This window comes from Phoenix dactylifera, chromosome 3 (genome assembly GCF_051530095.1).
Source record: "Phoenix dactylifera cultivar Ajwa chromosome 3, Ajwa_hap1_PhDact_Kaust_v1.1, whole genome shotgun sequence".
Lineage (NCBI taxonomy): Eukaryota > Viridiplantae > Streptophyta > Magnoliopsida > Arecales > Arecaceae > Phoenix > Phoenix dactylifera.
Window position 1 is genome coordinate 42453253 of NC_143192.1, and position 18786 is coordinate 42472038.

At 38.3% G+C, this 18786-nt stretch overlaps 2 protein-coding genes and 1 long non-coding RNA gene across 4 annotated transcripts; 1 reads left to right on the forward strand and 2 right to left on the reverse strand.

Annotated features, from left to right (window-relative positions):
* Positions 1-863: 863 nt before the first annotated feature.
* LOC103699765 (4-hydroxy-tetrahydrodipicolinate synthase, chloroplastic-like) lies at positions 864-8707 on the forward strand. Of its 2 annotated transcripts, XR_015976399.2 has the most exons (4): positions 864-1216; positions 5432-5509; positions 7625-8628; positions 8666-8707. XR_015976399.2 is itself a non-coding variant. In XM_008781771.5 (3 exons), the coding sequence occupies exons 1-3, from the start codon at positions 1116-1118 to the stop codon at positions 8550-8552; spliced, it is 1107 nt and encodes a 368-aa protein (XP_008779993.1). In that variant the 5' UTR covers positions 864-1115; the 3' UTR covers positions 8553-8707. The 2 variants fall into 2 exon arrangements, 1 of the variants encoding a protein (XP_008779993.1); XM_008781771.5 differs by having other exon boundaries at positions 7625-8707.
* Positions 1042-2455, reverse strand: LOC149768109 (uncharacterized). The gene is made up of 2 exons (XR_016399903.1): positions 2391-2455; positions 1042-1818 (listed from the first exon to the last, which is right to left on the reverse strand). It is a non-coding gene; the product is annotated as an uncharacterized LOC149768109 (long non-coding RNA).
* A 2838-nt stretch (positions 8708-11545) lies between the features above and the next one.
* Positions 11546-18482, reverse strand: LOC103699773 (uncharacterized). The gene is made up of 6 exons (XM_089929943.1): positions 18396-18482; positions 18225-18275; positions 18032-18130; positions 17679-17738; positions 14922-15043; positions 11546-12805 (listed from the first exon to the last, which is right to left on the reverse strand). The coding sequence occupies exons 1-6, from the start codon at positions 18480-18482 to the stop codon at positions 11704-11706; spliced, it is 1521 nt and encodes a 506-aa protein (XP_089786069.1). The 3' UTR covers positions 11546-11703.
* Between the last annotated feature and the right edge of the window lie 304 nt (positions 18483-18786).

An 18786-nucleotide genomic window follows, 5' to 3' on the forward strand; every position in this document is an offset into this window, starting at 1 on the left:
GATTACCAAGGGGTTGCTGCTTTGAAGCAAAGATCCCTTGGTCCTATTCCTCCACCATGCATAAAGCCTTCATGAACTCACCCATCACCACCTTTTAGAAATTTTTAAGCATAAAGTCTAGTTCTAAAGTCTTCTTTTTTATTTTATATTTAAAGATAGGATAAGTTAATGAGCCGTTTGCTAAACTATATTCCATGAAGCAGTAGTGCAATCCATACCTATATATATACCTTCTAGAGAATACACGTGAGCTAACTTAAGATAACATCTGCAGATCTAATATTGAACTAAGAAATTCTTGATTGGATGGTGACATCAAATGTCTCACTTCTGCATGTATTATTATATTATTGGCAATGAGCTAAAAAAATCACTATTTTATAATGCATACTACATCTCTACCATTTGTCCATGGTCTTGGAGGCCTGCATCCACGCTGAGACGTTGCCATCAGCTAGTTTAATTGAAAAAGAAAGCACTATTTCTTGCTTGGAGGAGGGAGACAAAAAAAGTTTTAAGTGAATTCATTAGTTGGATTCCAACCATCACCTCTTTGGTCGACGTGATGACAACCATGCATGTTTCTTCCTCGCATGCACGTACGGCATATGCATAACACTAGAACGTATATATCTAATGCTGGAATAGTAGTGCAAATTTATTACTTTTCTAGTCAAATTATAAGAAATGGTTCGCACCACTATGTACGAGGTCTGATGCATCTTCGTATTGCACGACTTTCAGAGTGCGGTGAAGACGGGTGCGATACATGTACCGGATCTCATCAGGTATCTCCTAATCCACCATCAGCCACATATTGCAACGTGAAAGAATCCACCACCAGAGCACATGCGGTTTGTCGCGCAACCCATGGGCGGGGCCCTACTTCTAATACGTCAAAACGCCGTTCCAACCCGAGTTCTCTGCGGCTTCCCACACGCTGCAAAAGCCAATAAAACCCTAGACAGCCAAAAGCCACCTCCCCTGCTCCGTTCGCGTCGCCTAGCTGTTTGATCACTTGGCTGTTAGAAAGTCGATAGCTTTTTGATTTTTTTTTTTTTTTGGTTTTTGCTCCGGTCTTCGACTTGACGAGAAGGGAAAGAGAGAGGGAGGGGATGGCGTCGTCGCTGTTGATAAACCAAGGGCTGGGTTCCAGGAACGCGGCGCTGAGCTTTGGCCTGAATTTTCGCCGTCCGGCCGCCGGGACCAATATAAGGTTAGTTTTTGGTTTTGATCGCAATGTTTTCATGCCATTGAACTGAAAGGTCCTGAACTGAATCAATGAATCATGGCACGGTGTGGTTCCACTTTATGGTAAAAAAATTCTCTTTTATGTTCTTTTTTATTTTTTGAAGATTTACGGTTCCACTTTGCGGCAGAAAAATTACATTTTTAATCCTTTTAAGATTTAGATGACCCGGATTATTTGAGGAGTGCCCCCTTTCTTTTTTTAAAAAAGGAAGATAATGAGGGGCAAAAGAAAAATCTTTGCTGGCGGTAGCATGTGATGGTTGCTGTATGAAGGTGCTCTGCAAGGTTAGAAGTTTTTCTTCCCCCCTCTGTTTTTCGTTTGATGTTGTAGGGAGTGATGGTAGATCAGTGATCGATGGGGATGTTGTGGATAATATGATGGTTTTGAAGAGCAAAGTTCTGTCTTGGTGAAAATGGGAAATTGCATAAGTGAATGGGTTTGGTCTTGGAGTGAGAAACTTTATTTTATTTACAAGTGATATACTTTCAGCTCCATCGGAAAACGAGTTAATCTAGAGGCCATGAGCAACCATCAATGGAAGAGAAAAGGTAAGGAAGTTGCATCACCTTCTTCTTTTTTTGGCTGAAAACGGGAGTATCATACATAATATGTACGGATACAGCCAAAAAAATCAAAAAACTGTACATCACGGAGTGCACGGGGCAACTCCGCCTCCCCCACCCAGAGGTGGTCCTCCGAATGGTTGGCAAAAAAGAGGCCACCCAATCTGCGGCCCCGTTAGCCTCTCTAAACACGTGCTTCGCATGAAGCACCAACCCATCAGAAATCTTGGCTTGAATATCTCTTAGCAGCGGATGGTAATCTCCGACTCCCCCGAACACCTGCTGGATCTATCCAATGATTGTCGCAGAGTCGCCCTCCAGCAAAATCTCTCCCCCATGCCAGGCACGCCGAACGTAGCACAAACCCTTTCAGGCCGCTCGCAGCTCTGCCTCAAGCATCGAGGTATCAAACAAGTGGCAGCCCCCGGCAACAATCACCCTGGAGTCCAGGCCCCTAATGATAAAGCCCACGCCACCCCTCCTACCTTCCTCTAGGACGCATCCATCGAAATTGACATTAAGGAAACTCGGAGATGGGGGCTCCCAGGTGAAAAACACCAAATGAGTTGCATCACCTCTTCAACAAGAGAATGTGGGACGGTGATAGTTGAAATAAAGTAAGAACAAGAGAAAACTACTACTGTGTGTACAGTGAATAGCACAACCATCTTCCATGCTTTGAGGTTTCCCTGCCACATGTGCTAACAACTAAGACGAATTTCTGTGCAATTATGAGATTGATGATCCCTCTCTCTCTCTCTCCATATATAATATATATATCATGGTACTTATGTACAAATGTATGTGTATGTATATATACCTCAAACCAAGATAGAAATAAAAGCTTGAAGACTTTGAGAATGTACAATGAATTTGTCCTTAGCAAATTTAGTGAAAATTTCATTTTATAGTTTTCATAGGATTAGGCATGTTTGGAATGGCTCAACAGTTCATGTACGATTCAGATTCACCAGTAATGAAAGAAAAATCACTAATCGCATGTTTGGTTGCCGTTAAGTGGGCACATGAAGTCGCTTCAGGTATGCGAGAAGTCGCTTCAGGCATTTGGTTGTCTCAAAGTGGCCCGAAGTGAGTTCCCATTGTGAGAGAATTTGGGTTTGTACATACAATAATTAACTTCGGTTAGCTCTTCAATGAAGTAAGTTCCCACTCATTCACTTATGGACAGCGAAATATGCCCTACATTTTGTTATTCCATGCTAGCTTGCAATTGGATGCCCAAATAGTTGGGTCTGCCTAGTTATCTGAGACTATTCGAGACAGGTCACATGTATTTATAACTTCTATTCAAATTTGGAACTAAACCAACGTAGAATAGGATGTTGAACCTAGTATTGATTTGTGTATAACTACTCCAAAACTGAAGTGTTGCTATAGATGGCTTTGTTTAGAGGCTTCCAATGGATTGAACTGATATCAGCATTATTGGAGGCTGGTAGTGAAAGCTTTATAGGTGTTATTACATTAATCGAGGCATGAATTAAAGTGTCATCCATGCTAGTGGACTGGCATGTATCTTGCTAGTGCCTTGTCAGCATACAACATGGCTGCGTGCTCATGTTTGGAAGACTGTTGTATGACACTTGTATCAGTGGCTGGCAATGCTGCCAGGGACTGGCATGGCATGGTGCAAACATGGCACATACCATGCCACTGTCGACCTGGCATGGATGAGATACTTTAATCCTTTCATTATAGGACCTTTAGGGCAGAGTGAAGGACATAATTCTTACAATACATCAGCACCAATGTATAGTTGATAAGCTTTGAAATATTCTTTATATGAAAAAGAAGAGGTTAAATGATAAATTTGTGAAAATTAGATAAGACACGTATGTATGTCAGGAGCAAAATGACAGCTATGTTGCAATAGGCAACTTTAAATGGCAATGTTAATGGTATAATTTGATCCTCAAGCTAAGGCAGTTTTTTTCGGGATAAACATAAGCTTGCAGAAGTTGTGTTGTGCATGCACCAATTAGTTGCTCATCAAAACGAATATATGAAAGTACAAGACCCATGGTCTCTACTTTCTCATAAAGGGCCTATTTGGTTGCCTAACTGACCTATCTTAGAATAGCTTCTCCCCATGAAAGGGAGCTGTTGAGGGCAACAGCCCTGCGTGGGAAAAAACTCCAATGATCCCCAAAGGCTGCTGAAGGCTCATCCTTAAGAATAGGGATGAGAAATTCTGATAATTAAGTGATTTATCTTATCCATGAATAATAGGGATAAGAGAATGGATGATCAAAATGTGCTCTTAGAGATTGAACATATTTCTTATATGACCAAAATGTGCTCGTATATTAGGGAAGAGAATGGATTCTTGGAGCTTGTTTGTCTTTTGTTTTTTTTTCCCGGTTGTGCAAAAGATAAGGTTGCAACTAAGAAATGCTGATAACTAGTCACAGTCGTGAGTTTGTAAGTCTCCTGTACAAAACTAGATTAAGTGAAAAAGATTAAGCTTCCAATTGATTATATGACCAAGATTCACGATTCATTCAGCTTCTAGAAAATGAGATGGGAGGGAGCAAAAGAAAGGATACACTTTAATTGTGGTGAGCATCATACAAGACGAAGTGGATAGGGAGGTGTTGGAGTGTATCCACAGTTTTGTTATATAAAGAGTGAACGAGGGGAAATTATTTTTGTTATTGCCAAATTTGTATGTAAGTAAATGGGGTTCTTGATTGTTTTGGATGTTTACATTGCTAAAATTGATAACAAGCTTCAAGCATACTTGACTAGGTGAAGACATCAACTATCTGTTGATTAACTTCAGCACCAAGAACTCAGTGCAATTTGCTGGGGTCCTTATTACAAAAATCAGGTTTTGAAGTTGTCATTGTAGTTATTGCTGTGGCATGATGTAAATGGTGTTAGATGAAGTTGTGACTCTTGTTCCAGAACTACAACCAATCTAGTAATATGAAAAATTTATGTTACATAGCTAAATGAAATGCAACCATGTGGGCATGTCAGTTGATAAATCTTCAATTAGCAGACACAGAATGAACAAACAAAAAGGAAAATTATGGTCAAGAAGGGGAAAAATATTGAATATAAAGTTCTATTTTACAAGTAAATTGCAAACCTCATATTCATTTTGAAAGCTAACCATGGTTTAAAAAATTTAAAAGAAAAAACACATATTTGGGTTTGAGAACTGTTTTGCTGCTCTTTCTTCCCCCTATTCCATATCTGTTTTTACTGCTGCCCTTTTTTTCTTTTCTTGTTTTACATTAATAGCAAACCTGAAGGAAAGTTCCTGTTGCTTGTCCAGTCCAATACGGAAACATGATAATAATGGACTGGTGGAGAATTTGGCTTTTACATGCGATTCACCATGCTCTTCATGAAGAAATAAAAGCTTTTGTCTGTTTGTGTTCTGTTTACAGAAGCCAAAATAAATTCTGCAGTGTTTGCATTGATGGACATAATACTTGCAGTGGTTACATGAGACTGCAGAAGCTCTTAAGGCTATTTATTGTTACAAGACAGTTTGTGCAGCTCTAGTTCATTTGCATGGATGACTGGTTGTGCATATTCTCAAGTCTCAACTAATATTTTGTTTTCCATATATGTACACATGCAGGACAGGAAGATGGAGGTCTCCAGAAGCAGCTGTTGTTTCAAATTATCTTCCTATGCGGAGCCTTGAAGATAAAAACAGGTTAGCTGAAGATGTTAGGGTTTTGCTTATGCATGGAGATATGGAGTTCATGATTAGTCTTCTTATATATTTATTATTATAAAAATATATATATATATATATATATATATATATATATATATATATATATATATATATATATATATATATATATATATATATATATATATATATATATATATATATATATATATATATATACCCATCTGTCCAGGATATGGAGTTAATGATTAGTCTTCTTATGTATTTATTATTTAACTATATTCTGCCAGTCTGTCCACTAAACTGCTAAAGGTTTGTGATTGTGCTATTCAACTGCAATCAAAGACTGTAGTTGAAGGTTCTAGGAAGGCAAATTCCACTATATCATTTTCAAAACTTATAATTTATACAAAGAATAAATTTCAAACATGACATGCATGCCTGACTTCCATTTGCTTTATAAAATGTTCTACCTTCTCTATGATTGAGGCTGACAAGTCACCTTTACGGCATTTATGCCCACTTGACAATACAAGCCATGTTGAATAGTCAGAGTAATTCACAAGCCACCTTTCTATTACTTCCACTCATGCGACTTATTCCTGCTGTTCGGGTAGGTCCTACCTTTCCATATCATACATTTGAGGTTGTCTTCACCTTTCCTTCCATGTCTTCCAGCTTTATATTTTCTAGACGACGATTTTATTGCTGCTTCAATTCTGTAAATCACCTTTTCTAAATCGTGGCTGTCAATAATATATTCTTTCCACCTATTGTTTGCATGGATCAACTTAACTATCTGTGAGATCCATTTCACCCTTATTTTGTTTCAGTTGCCCATATATTTCCTTCCAAGGGACTAACACTATCTTATACATGTGGACACATCATTACTATGATTCTGATATTTTTCCTATTCCTATTTCTTTCTCTTCATTATCTGTTAAAAATTCTCCTTCCTGCAATATTTCTAAGGGCACAATCCACCAAATTGTCCACTTTTACAGTTTCTTTTAATTTGAGCAAATATAAAATTTAAGAGAGGTTAATGCTTTATGAGTCAACGATCTGTTGCCATATTGCTTGTACCATGTAATTTTATGGATCTTCTCTTGTACAATTTGAGCTACAATTAACTAGTGGGGTCAAGCTACTGTTCAGTAAGTAGGCTTTGTGCCAAATCTTATATGTCTAAATTGCCTGAAGGTCATGTATATTTGGAATCCAAACCATCAATCATGATTTTCAACTTAAAATATCTAAGAACCAAAAGTTCTTGCTTTGAATTAACTTGAGACAAAATGAAAAGTTTTCATTGGAATGGAATAATATTTTTATGCTCTGGAAATGTACAAGTTCACTGAATCTGGGTCCTCATCTTTTCCAAGATGTGCAGTTCTTGATCACTGTTTTGGATTTTAAATTTATGTGAACTACCAAGCATTTTGCCATTACAGATCGATTGATCTACAATTGTGATCCATTTGGCTTTCTCTTGATATGGTGGTAGGAAACCTTTAGAGCATTTGGTTTGTTATTTTATATTTTTAAATATTTTGTGGATCATTATTAAAGGGTTCTCAATTCTGATTGCCAGTTGTGTACTCTGCATTGATATGGTTTAGGCTCCGATGCTACCAATAGGAATCTCTCTCTCACACACATGCATGCCTGCCTGCCTTGACAAAAAGGATAAACTTGCCCTTCTTGTTTCATGTTTAAGAGTTTTCCTTCTCAAGATAGTTTCATAATCATGCTTCTATGTGAAAGAGAACTGCATAATCATTGATCCCAATCTGACAGTTCTACTGATCATAACATAAGCAGCACAATCAATTATGGTGACTCAGGTAGACCTGGTTAACATCCTCTTTATCATCAGATACCTTTGTAGCTGATTAAGGAAGAATAGTTTTGTGAGATCATGATATGTACCAATTTATTCGTTTTCCTATAGGTCTGTTGGAAGATACTGTCTTGGAGCTTGACATTCGCTTATTTCATTTTCCCTCATTTTCCCTCGTAGTTCAAGGGATTAATGTTTGCCTTGAGTTGCCATAATATTCAAGGGCTTTAATGGCCAAATGCATATTCTTCTGCTCCTAATAATTCTCTTGGTATTTGCTGCTTCAGGACATCGGTGGATGACATTAAGAGCCTCAGATTAATCACAGCCATCAAGACCCCATATTTGCCTGATGGAAGATTTGACCTTGAAGCTTATGATTCCCTGATGCACATGCAGATTGTCAATGGTGTTGGGGGTGTCATTGTGGGAGGTACAACAGGAGAGGGCCATCTCATGAGCTGGGATGAACACATCATGCTCATCGGGCATACTGTCAATTGCTTTGGTACGTCAATTAAAGTGATAGGGAACACTGGAAGTAACTCAACAAGAGAGGCAATCCATGCATCCGAACAGGGCTTTGCTGTAGGCATGCATGCAGCCCTTCATATCAATCCTTATTATGGGAAGACGTCCACCCAAGGACTAGTCTCACATTTTGAGGTTGTTCTCTCCATGGGCCCAACCATCATCTACAATGTGCCGTCAAGAACTGGACAAGATATTCCTCCGTCCGTTATACATATGGTTTCACAGAATCCTAACATGGCAGGTGTCAAGGAATGTGTCGGAAATAACCGAGTTAAGGAGTATACGCACAAGGGGATAGTAATATGGAGTGGTAACGACAATGAATGTCATGATTCTAGGTGGACTTATGGGGCGAATGGAGTGATATCTGTTGTTAGCAACCTTGTTCCAGGTCTGATGCATGATCTTATGTTTCGAGGAAAAAATCCTTCTCTGAACTCAAAGCTGATGCCTTTGATTGATTGGTTGTTTTGTGAGCCAAATCCTATAGGCCTTAACACTGCTCTGGCTCAACTGGGAGTAATAAGACCCGTTTTCAGGTTGCCATATGTTCCTCTTCCCCTTGAAAGAAGGGTCGAATTTGTCGGTATAGTGGAGGCCATTGGAAGGGAGAATTTTGTTGGAGATAAGGATGTACAAGTCCTCGATGATGATGACTTTATACTGGTGGGTCGATATTAGCATATGCTTTATTATGCTTGGCATTTTGACAACTTTTTTAACTGTTGTTTGGTGAATTGATGACTGGATAATAGTGCTGTATGACTTGTAATCACAAATGAAACTGATTAGACTTGTATGACTTGTAATCACAAATGAAACTGATTAGACTTGAACTGGCCGGCAATACTCCTCACCATTAAAATGTTATCTTATGAGTGGTGTGAGAATTTTGGACATTGCTTTCTTATCAAGGATCTTCCCTGACCCTTCATCAATCGCTGATAAATTGTAGTATGGAAGTGCTTCATACTTCCTAGCACTACAGAGGAAATTCATCAGCCTAACTGTCAATTGAGGTATATGATCTTTTTTATGAAGCTTTGAGAGAGTGATAGAGAGAGAGAGAGGAGAGAGAAATTATGCAATTTTATTTAATATAGCGCATTGAATACTCTTGTTGATCTTGGAAAGCAGACTATAGTGGTGTCTAAATTTCTCAGTAATGTTGATCTTATGACTATAAATTTTCTGGTAAAACTGGGATATCCGTGTTGGTTGTTTCCTATTTTAAAACTAAAATCACTGCCAAATGTTTTCTCATACTATCTTATGAAAGTTGATTTTTTTATCAAAAAATTGTTTGAATTCTCTGTCTACTAACATCTGTTATTCTTTTTGTAACTGCCAAAATAATTTTAAGGTTAGGTGGTTTTCTGTCAACTAGTTTGGCTTGCCTTTGATACAACAATAGGTGGCAGAAATAAGGGTGTCTCGATCTGAACTGAATCATAATTATGATTAAATTAGAATTGGATGATATAATTCTTTATTCAAGGTTAATACTAGATATTAGTCGAGAGTCCAATTATAATCTGATAAAGTTTAATGATTAGATCGGATTGTGGGGCACCAACTAATAATTGTTTTGTTGTTATTTGAGTGTAATATGTGCAAATAACTGCAGTTATGTTGTATGCATCTAAGTGTGATGCTCAAATCGAAGTTTTATTATATAAATAGCTTAAATAGCTTTAACAAGCATGTAAATCGATCAAGGTTTGTTGAACTCCATATCGGTACCATACTAGCACAGTATTAATATGGTACATTACGAATTTTTTTTGACGTATCGAGTATTGGTACACTATTTATATTGATTATCAGTACCGAATCGATACGGTATGTCCCATACCGTCTGGTTTAGAACAATACGGTATAAAATAATTAATGAATACTGATTTTCAGATTTTACTTGTATTATATTCATAATTAGGGAATTAGGTTCAAATTCTAGCAACTATAAGTATCGGTCACACCAAAATTTTGGTGCCCCTTGTGAGTGGATCGAATTGGCTGATCAGATCAAAATCCAGAGTCAAGTTTTGGATCTTGGGAGTTGAATTATAATCGACCTTTGGATATATCTCAGCTTATTCAAGCTTGTTGAATCAGAACCCCTAGATGGAAGCATGGCAACAATAAAATTTACTCTGGAGTCCATGTAAACTAGCAAGAGGCCAGCATCTACTGATAAAAGAAAAAGGTTCAGTAATACTGAAGGGTGAAAAATGGTCGGATACCATCCAATCTGAATCCATTTTCATATTTCAAACTTTCTTAACATGACTACAAATTTTAGTATATGATAAATATTTCTAATTTGCATCTATCAAAAAAGTATAACCATGGATACACAACTATCCAATCTATTCCATTGCAATGTTATGCAATTTTGTATAGCTCTTAAAGAATTTCGAAGAGAGGAAATAATTGAAGTACCATGTATTTATATTCCATATTATAATATTTTTGATTTGGTGGCTCATAAAGTTTAATTATCCATAGGCAAGAAGTCTCCAAATCATATGATTTTCGATATGTAAGCTGTTTAAAGACAATAGATTACATTCGACAACTCGGACCATCAATATGAGACCCCTATTGTCCAATCTAGACCTAACTAAATTTAAGTGGAGACCCACTCGAATGTTGCTAAATAGAGCTATATATATATACCCAAAAACATACCAAAAATTATGAGAAGGGTAAAAGATGAGCAGAAATCATGTTTACTTGCATGGAAATTTTTCGAATATACTTGATAGTCCTGACTTGATAATTGGGAAAAAATTACAACTCCATCATACTGTTACATCAGAATGGTAGCATAAGGTAATAGTACTGATTTGTTTGGAATTTAGAGACCTAGTTAAGCCATGATCTCCAAAAGAAAATCATTTTCAACTTCCATCAGGCAAGCAGGTAGGCTACCCTTGTTACCGAACCCAACAGCTGAGCGTCCATGGAAAGACAACCAAATTCATTGTTCTTAAAGCACTTGCCCTCCCATGGCAAACAATGTTTTATTGATGTTTGATCATTTTTAAAAAAACTTATGGCTTCACAACTTTCATTGCAGATTATCCTAGTGCCCGACTTCGCACCATTCGAAGAACACCCTTTTACATACATACATACATACATATATACATACCTACATATGTATGTATGTATGTTCGTACCTACATATATACATACGGAGCACAGCCAAATACCGAGTTCCTAGGACTGGTTTATTGAAGTTTTGATTGCTTCGCACTATATCACGAGCACCTCTTACATACGTAAAACACACAAACATAACATACATATTGCAAAAAAGTTTGTAAAATAGTACATTCCACCAGTTCATGCAACCTGCGATTGATCAAATATTCCTTCTGCTTGAATTAGTTTCATGAATCACAAGCAGCAAGGAGAAGAAATTTGATGATAATTTCACAGCAAACAAAAGCTCAAATCCGGGGCAATATATTCTTAAACAACCGAGATATATTCTGCTTGGGCCCAAAGAAATGAACCTAGGTTAGAGCTGTTACATATCTGATCAGCCAGCAAACCTGACTATCAAGATCTGAAATTGCTTGAATACTTGAAAATTGCAGCTCATACATCACCATTTTTCACTTTGAATGGTTAGGAACATCTTATGTCGAGCCAAAACACACCACTGAAAGCATGAGAAATTTCACTTCATTGCAAAAAAAAAAGTCTTGCCTTCTGACAACTACATATATGGCAAAAATTTATTCACATATCTACAATTAAAAAAAAAAAACCTACCTGAACCATGATTACCTTGCCCATTGTCTCATCTCCATTTTCATATTCACCCAACAGAATCTTCAATCATCACTTCATTGTCATCATCTGCAGCACCATCCTCGGAGGCATCTTCCGTATTACTATTAGATGCATCACCATTGTTGCTACCCTCAGTTTCTGCATCAGACATGGACTCATTCTTCTCTCCCCCTCTGCCACCCTGGAACTGTTTCCTAAAATCAGGGGCAATTATTTCAATCATCGCATTCAGCACCTGATGTTCCTTTCTCAGCTTGGGGATTGCATCAACACCATTCCTCTGGCTCCTTGCTGCCTGGCCATCAGAGCCAGCCAACAGTGCAGCGGTAGCAGCAGCAGTTCCAGCGTCTTCGCCACCAGCTCCAGGATCACCCATGCTCCATGGCGATTCATTCTCTCCATTGACAGAAGGAGCTGTGCTCACTGCCCAGCTCCCAGCAACTTCAGAGGCCAAAAGATCAGCAGTCCTGATTGTACCAGTCTCTGCATCCTCCAGTCTTGACTTGGAGCAACCACCAATTAGGCCTTCAAGTTTCCCAGTAGGTTGCGTGTTTTCCTGGACCTGGGCTTCATCATCAAGCTGCATCGTGTCTCCTCCCAGATTGCCGCATTCTTGCAAGGCAGTGTTTCGTTCATCCAAGCAAGCATCACCAGCTTGGCTTTCTGTTCCAAGAACTCGCTCAGTGTCTGTAGGCTCCCCATCAGGAACCACTGCTGGGCTAACACCATACATGTCTGGACCAAATTCTTTAACCAATCGATCTGCATTCGTGCATTCTAAATCTTGGGTATTGCCATCTTGGCTTCCCAGGTCACAATCATGCTTCTCTGTAGTGCTGGCATCATCATCAGAACTGTCATTCATGGTTTGGGCATTCTTTGGAGTAGAAGCACCGGAAGCTTCTCTTGTTTTGTTGCTCGGTTGAGCTGCTTCTTCTCTTTGACTGACAAATGCCACATTTACATTTCTCAGTGCTGGTTCATTCAGATCAATGCCTATTGATGCATTATCATAATTATCCTCATCCTCCAAAGTCTTCTGCATTGCCTTCAGCTGTTCCTGCTGTTTCGCAAACAATGCAGTAATCTCCTCAGTTGTTGAATAGAAAGCACGCAATTGGGTTTCCCTGGATGTCAGCCATAAGAAGGTTATATACAGAGGAGACAATGTAATTTATTATATAGAGAAAAAATCCAAATATCCTAAGCAATAGGGTCACCCTTTATGTTAGCCATAAGTGGGTCGCAGAGGGACTAAAGTAAATCTTATATGCAAGAAAAAAGCCAAATGTAATTAGCAGTAAAATTTCTACATATGTAAAAGAAAAACTGAGACACTCTTCGAATGACTCATTTGAGATTAACTATACCAAAGAGAAGAAAAATATCATTTTCTAGCAAATCATTTCTAACAACCCAAAAATTGAAATAACATGCACAGTGTTTACTAAAAGACCAAACAACCATTCTATGGTGAGGCAGACATCAAAGTTCACCAAACAAAATGGTATCATAGGTCCATTCAACAACAGATGGTTTTTCTTTAACTTATGTCAGAATCAATGATTAAAAATTGCAACCAGCCAGTAGGCAGATCATGCAGCAAACAAGGTAGAGATGCAATTAATATATATGTGTGTGTGCGCGTGCAGCAAATGAAGTATGCATGTCTGTATGTGTGTGTGTGTATAAGCCTTATAAGTGTTATAGATCAAACCAAGGTCCGCCGTACCGGTACCGGTCGGCCACCGCCAGTAGGCAGATCATGCAGCAAACAAGGTAGAGATGCAATTAATATATATGTGTGTGTGTGCGTGCAGCAAATGAAGTATGCATGTCTGTATGTGTGTGTGTGTATAAGCTATATAAGTGTTATAGGTCAAACCAAGGTCCGCCGTACCGGTACCGGTCGGCGTATCGGTGGCCGGCCGGACCGGTATGGTCCGGTACGTACCGGCCGGTACCGGTACCGTACCGGCCGGTACGCGGTGGTTTCAAAAACCACAGCGCGAGGCGTTGTGGTTCTTAAAAAAAAAAAATCATACCGGTGCGAACCGGCCGGTTCGCACCGGTATGAGGCCGGTACGAGGCCGGTACCGGCCGGTACGGGCTCTGAACCGGCCGGTACGGGTGCGTACCAGTCGGTTCGGCTAAAAAACCGAGAAATACCGGTTTTTTAGTAGTTCCGGTACCGGTCTAGGACCGGACCGGTACGTACCGGCCCGTACCGGTACGGCATTCCATGGGTCAAACTATCATAGCTCATATTAGCACCTGATTTCACAAAAGAATGTGATTGCCATTGTACGCAAAATACTAGGCAGCATCAGTAGGACGTCAACATACATCAAATTCCATGTATTATTAGACTGGTTTTAGATATATCAATTATGGTTCAGCGGACCATACAGTAAAAGTAGTACTACAGATTGGCTCCATTGTGTTTTAAGTCCATACAGAAAAATATTTTGATAATAGGAACTAAGAAGTATTTTGGCTAGTATGTCATCAGTGCCAAAAAAAAAGGTATATAATAAAAATGCAATAACAATTACACATCTGAAGTTTTTCTGGGTGCAAAATATAGAAAACAATTGTAGGGCGGAACAAAATTCTACTAAAATTTGCTGTTAGAAGGATAACAGTGCACCTTGGAACCTCATTAGAGCAGCTGGGGTACAATGGTCTACTTCATGACTTTTGGCATCCATCACATATGAAAATTCTTAGCACGCATGAAAGCATTAGCTTGCATTGTCATTTATTTTTGGAAACACATGATTCACAGTTCAAATAAACAAAAGAGAGCCAAGATCGTGCTTCCACGCAACTATAATATAATATGGTAAGTATCATCATCAGTTCAAGCCATGCTTCACCTAGATAATAAAAGGATATAGGAGCTAATGATTATAAGAAATCCGGAATGAAGAAAGACAAATTTGAACAGTTTCTATTTACTGCTGTACCACAGTTTATATGTCCCCCATTGTTCTGTAATAGAAATAATAGGAAGAGAATGTGTCAAAACTATAGCTAAACTTCATTGTGCACTTCAATTTTATAACAAATTTAGCATGCATTACTACTGTCTCAAAAGCAAGCATATTATGTAAATTATCATCTTGTTTTGTTTTACTTGTATGTGCAAAAATGGATGCAGATTTAGAAACAAAATGTTACTACTGTGAAGAACAAAATCTGTATCCATTTTTTTTTAACAAAAATGTTTTCTATGATTACCGCAGAATTATTCTTTCCCTCGCTCCTTGGAACCTTTGTTTCTCAATAGAAAGATCACGAATCGCAGCAGCTATTTCAAGCTCAAGGGCTGAGACCTTTGCCCATGCCTCTTCTCGGGCCACCTGCTAAGAATAACATACAAAATTCTCAGACACAGAAGGGAAATGCATTTAGGCCTTAAGGTTACTCGATTTGTACTATATCATGATGTGGCTAAAAAAGAATCCATCTCAATATACACAAGAAAAGCAGCAAATGACCAATACAACCAAAGTATCAGGCATTTGATATAAGATATCAAGCCTGTATTGGTATCTAGAAGTACAAGAAATAGAAGCATGAAATACTTCATTAAATAAATCATGAATACAAAAGGACAGCCCCATGCATGAAGCTCCATATATTGTTGGGTCTGGAGAGGGTTGAATGTATGCTGCCTTACCCCCACGTAGGGAGAGGCTGTTTCCATGTTTTCAATTCTTTCCATCGATTTTTTCTTTTTAAAAAATCATGAATGCTGACTAACCTGAAACAAAAAGAAATCAGCTTCGAGGAAGAAAAATCATATTGTGGTCATAATTTAGGAAATGGGAAATGGAAAACTTGATATATATGGAATTCACATTGAAAATAGATCACAAGCATGAGCAAAATCTAACTTCTTTTTTTTTGGTTCGAAGAAGTAAGATCGAGCTATTTAAAACCATCAACTTTTGAGGATAATCTTAACTTAGATCAGAACTTGCGTGCAGAAGATGAGACTGGTTTCCAGTGGTTCACTAGTCAGACACAATAGATGATGAATAAAGATGAATACAAACAAGCATCAATGAGATCTAAAAATCATAAACAATGTAAATTACTTTGATCAAGGTTTTTAAGTGTCAAAGATACTGGGTGATGCATGGTGTTCTGTACCAACCTGGTATATTACTGGTAAAGGCTCAGTATGCCACCACACCAACACATAGTATAGGTGCTATTCCAACTCCCCGAGTGTACCATGTATCACTATGGAGGCATATCATAACATACCATTTAGGTACCAGTACACGCCCTAATACCAAAATTTAAAACATTGACATTGATAGCCTCCTGAACATAATAGGGTCAACTAGGGGACATGGTTAATTAGGCCATCAGCAGAACTAGAATTAACAGATTTCCTTGAGTTGCATGTAGGATGGGAGTAGTGGAGATGAAAAAACTAAGGTAGATGCCTGGTAAAACCTAAGGATAGAGTCTAAAAGTATGCATGTCAGGGGGTGGTGCACAGGGAGCAGAAGAGTGGGAAAACAAATTGATAAAAACTGAAGAACCATATGATAGTGTATCAGCACATGAAATAAAGATTCAAGAAGGCTCCTGTAAGGAGTGGCTGGAAAATGCAGTATGGTCAGAAAGGATGGGAAGACCTAACAACACATGGAGCCTTTAAAGAATGCACAGCAAAGAAAGATCAATAAGATGAAGCTTGAAGATTACAGCTATGATTCTTATCTTTGTGTTACACAGACATCTATATTTGTAAGGTGCAGCTGAAAGAACATTGTAAAGCTGATAAACAAAACTTGAAGGGTGACACATTTGAGACCATGGGTGGAGCAAGAACAGCGGGAGGCAATTTCCCCATGTTTGTATATCTTTGAATCATAAAATTGGATAAGTCTACTGGGATCCAGCCGAAAGTGCAATCATATGCTATTTTAAGAATATGACAACACAATATTGGTAAGTAGATATCCTACCTATGTAGTTATGTTCCATTCACGAAAGGACATTCCATGAAGATGGAAAATTTGTATGGGGCAGTTATAAGCAATGGTGCATGCCTCAGAAAGCCAACTGTGTCAGACAAAGTCATGGCAGGTATAAGTAAGAGTATATGAATAAAGGAGGAATTTAGAAAGGAATCTCCATTAGTAAAGACAGATTTTTCTTTCCTATTTCCTTTATTTTGCTGCTATTTACTTTCTGTATTTTTTAAGCTTCCGATTTCCAATCTCCATTAGTTGTCCAATTTCACCTTTTCTTCTAATATTTCAACAGCAAACCATGGAAAAGAAAGCATCTTTCATGTTTTAATTCCCCCAATTTTTATAAAGTTACCATTCTGTTTCTTTTTTTATGATATCTGTGTATGGTCCATTTTCAATGCTAAAAAACAAGAATGCACCGTTCCTTATTTTTCTGGATTTGTTTGTTTATTCTGTCATAACTTTTTGAATTTTTTGATCTCTTTTAATGGTTCAAGAGAACAAAGAAAGAAACAGATGTCTGACTGCCAATTATATTCACATATAATGTGAAAAATATACTGGACTGGCATAGCTCTTATGCCTGGTGAACAATTACAAAATCCAGAGAAATGCATAATACACATCCCATCCAAGAATCACATAATACATGGACCATGGCTCACTATATCATGAGTAGACATGCTGCACATCTTACAGCACTCAGAGCATGCTGTTCCATTGGACAATCAAATCATTGAATAAGATATAACCTGCTGGTTCTGCTATTCAGTGATACCAAGACCAACTCAATGAGAGAACAGACAGGTGTTATTAAATGCATGCAACTGTTTACATATGCATGCATGAGGTAATATTTCTTTAAAATGAACCTCTTACCATTTCAAAGGATCCTTACAAAGAAAACTCTGTAAAATTCTTATATGAATCAGTAAAAAAGGAAAACTCTGTACCATCAGAATCCTTAGACGAGAATATATTCACAAAATACCATGTCTACCTTTTCACTTTCAAGTTCCTTCTTCAGTCCTTTTAATTCAGACTCCAGCATTTCTGATTTCTGTTCAACAATAGAAGTAAATAACCGAGCATGAGGCTTCCCTTGACAGTAGATAGTGCTACAATTAGCAACAATAAATTATTTGAGCCACTAAAGTGAACAGGTCTGCTATCAGGACAAGGCTCAAGTAATGTCTCCCAAGGAGTAAAATTTGTCTCATTTCCAAATTTTCAAAAAATGATTTTAATTTTTATTATTAGTAATTAAAATCAATTGGAGTGCTGAAGTAGTATTCCTTCTCATGCTTATCTCCAAATCTCATTAAAATAAAAGTTATATGCAGCTCAGCATACCTTTCTACAGTTAGCTAAGGTTAGTTGTTCATCTTGAACCTGGACTTCCAGTTGTCTCACTTTTTTCTCGGACATCACAAGGCTTTCCCTTGCATCTTCCTATTTAAGAGAAGAAAATGATTACTACAAACAGTACCATAAACATGACAGGATGTCAGTTAAGTTAAAAGAAAGTGGGAGGCAGTGCAGTTACCAGTTTAGATCTTAGTGTTTCCACAAGCAAACGACTTTCTTTTTCTGATTCCTGAGAATGCATAGAGGGGAAAAAAGTAACTGTTTATATATAATATTATAATATATCTTCACTGGTATGACTACATGTTGTTTTACAATCACATAAATATTATTAGAATAGTCTACAAACCTGAAGCTTACTGATGACTTCCTGCTGTTCTTTATGTTGTCTTGTGTAAACATCAGCTTGTCGCTTAATTTCCTCTTGTGTAAACATCGCTTAAAGCGCGTCGAAGTGCTTGGGTTGAACTTGTGGAACTTGATCTGCCGGAGGTCTTGGTGGTGGATTCTGGACTAAGCGTCCGGGGCTTGGAGCATGATGCCGGGAGGTATCAGAGACTCCTCTGCTCCTTAGTTTCATGGCCACGACTCGGTCCCTTCCTCTAGCGCCAACTGTTGCTGGAAATTGGACCAGGGGGCGACCAGTGGTTGAGAAGGGGGAGCTCCGGCGTGAGTTGGCCGGTGGCGGTCCGTCGGCGTGCGGCGTCCTCCGGAGGACCTGCAAAAAGCCGATGGCCGGG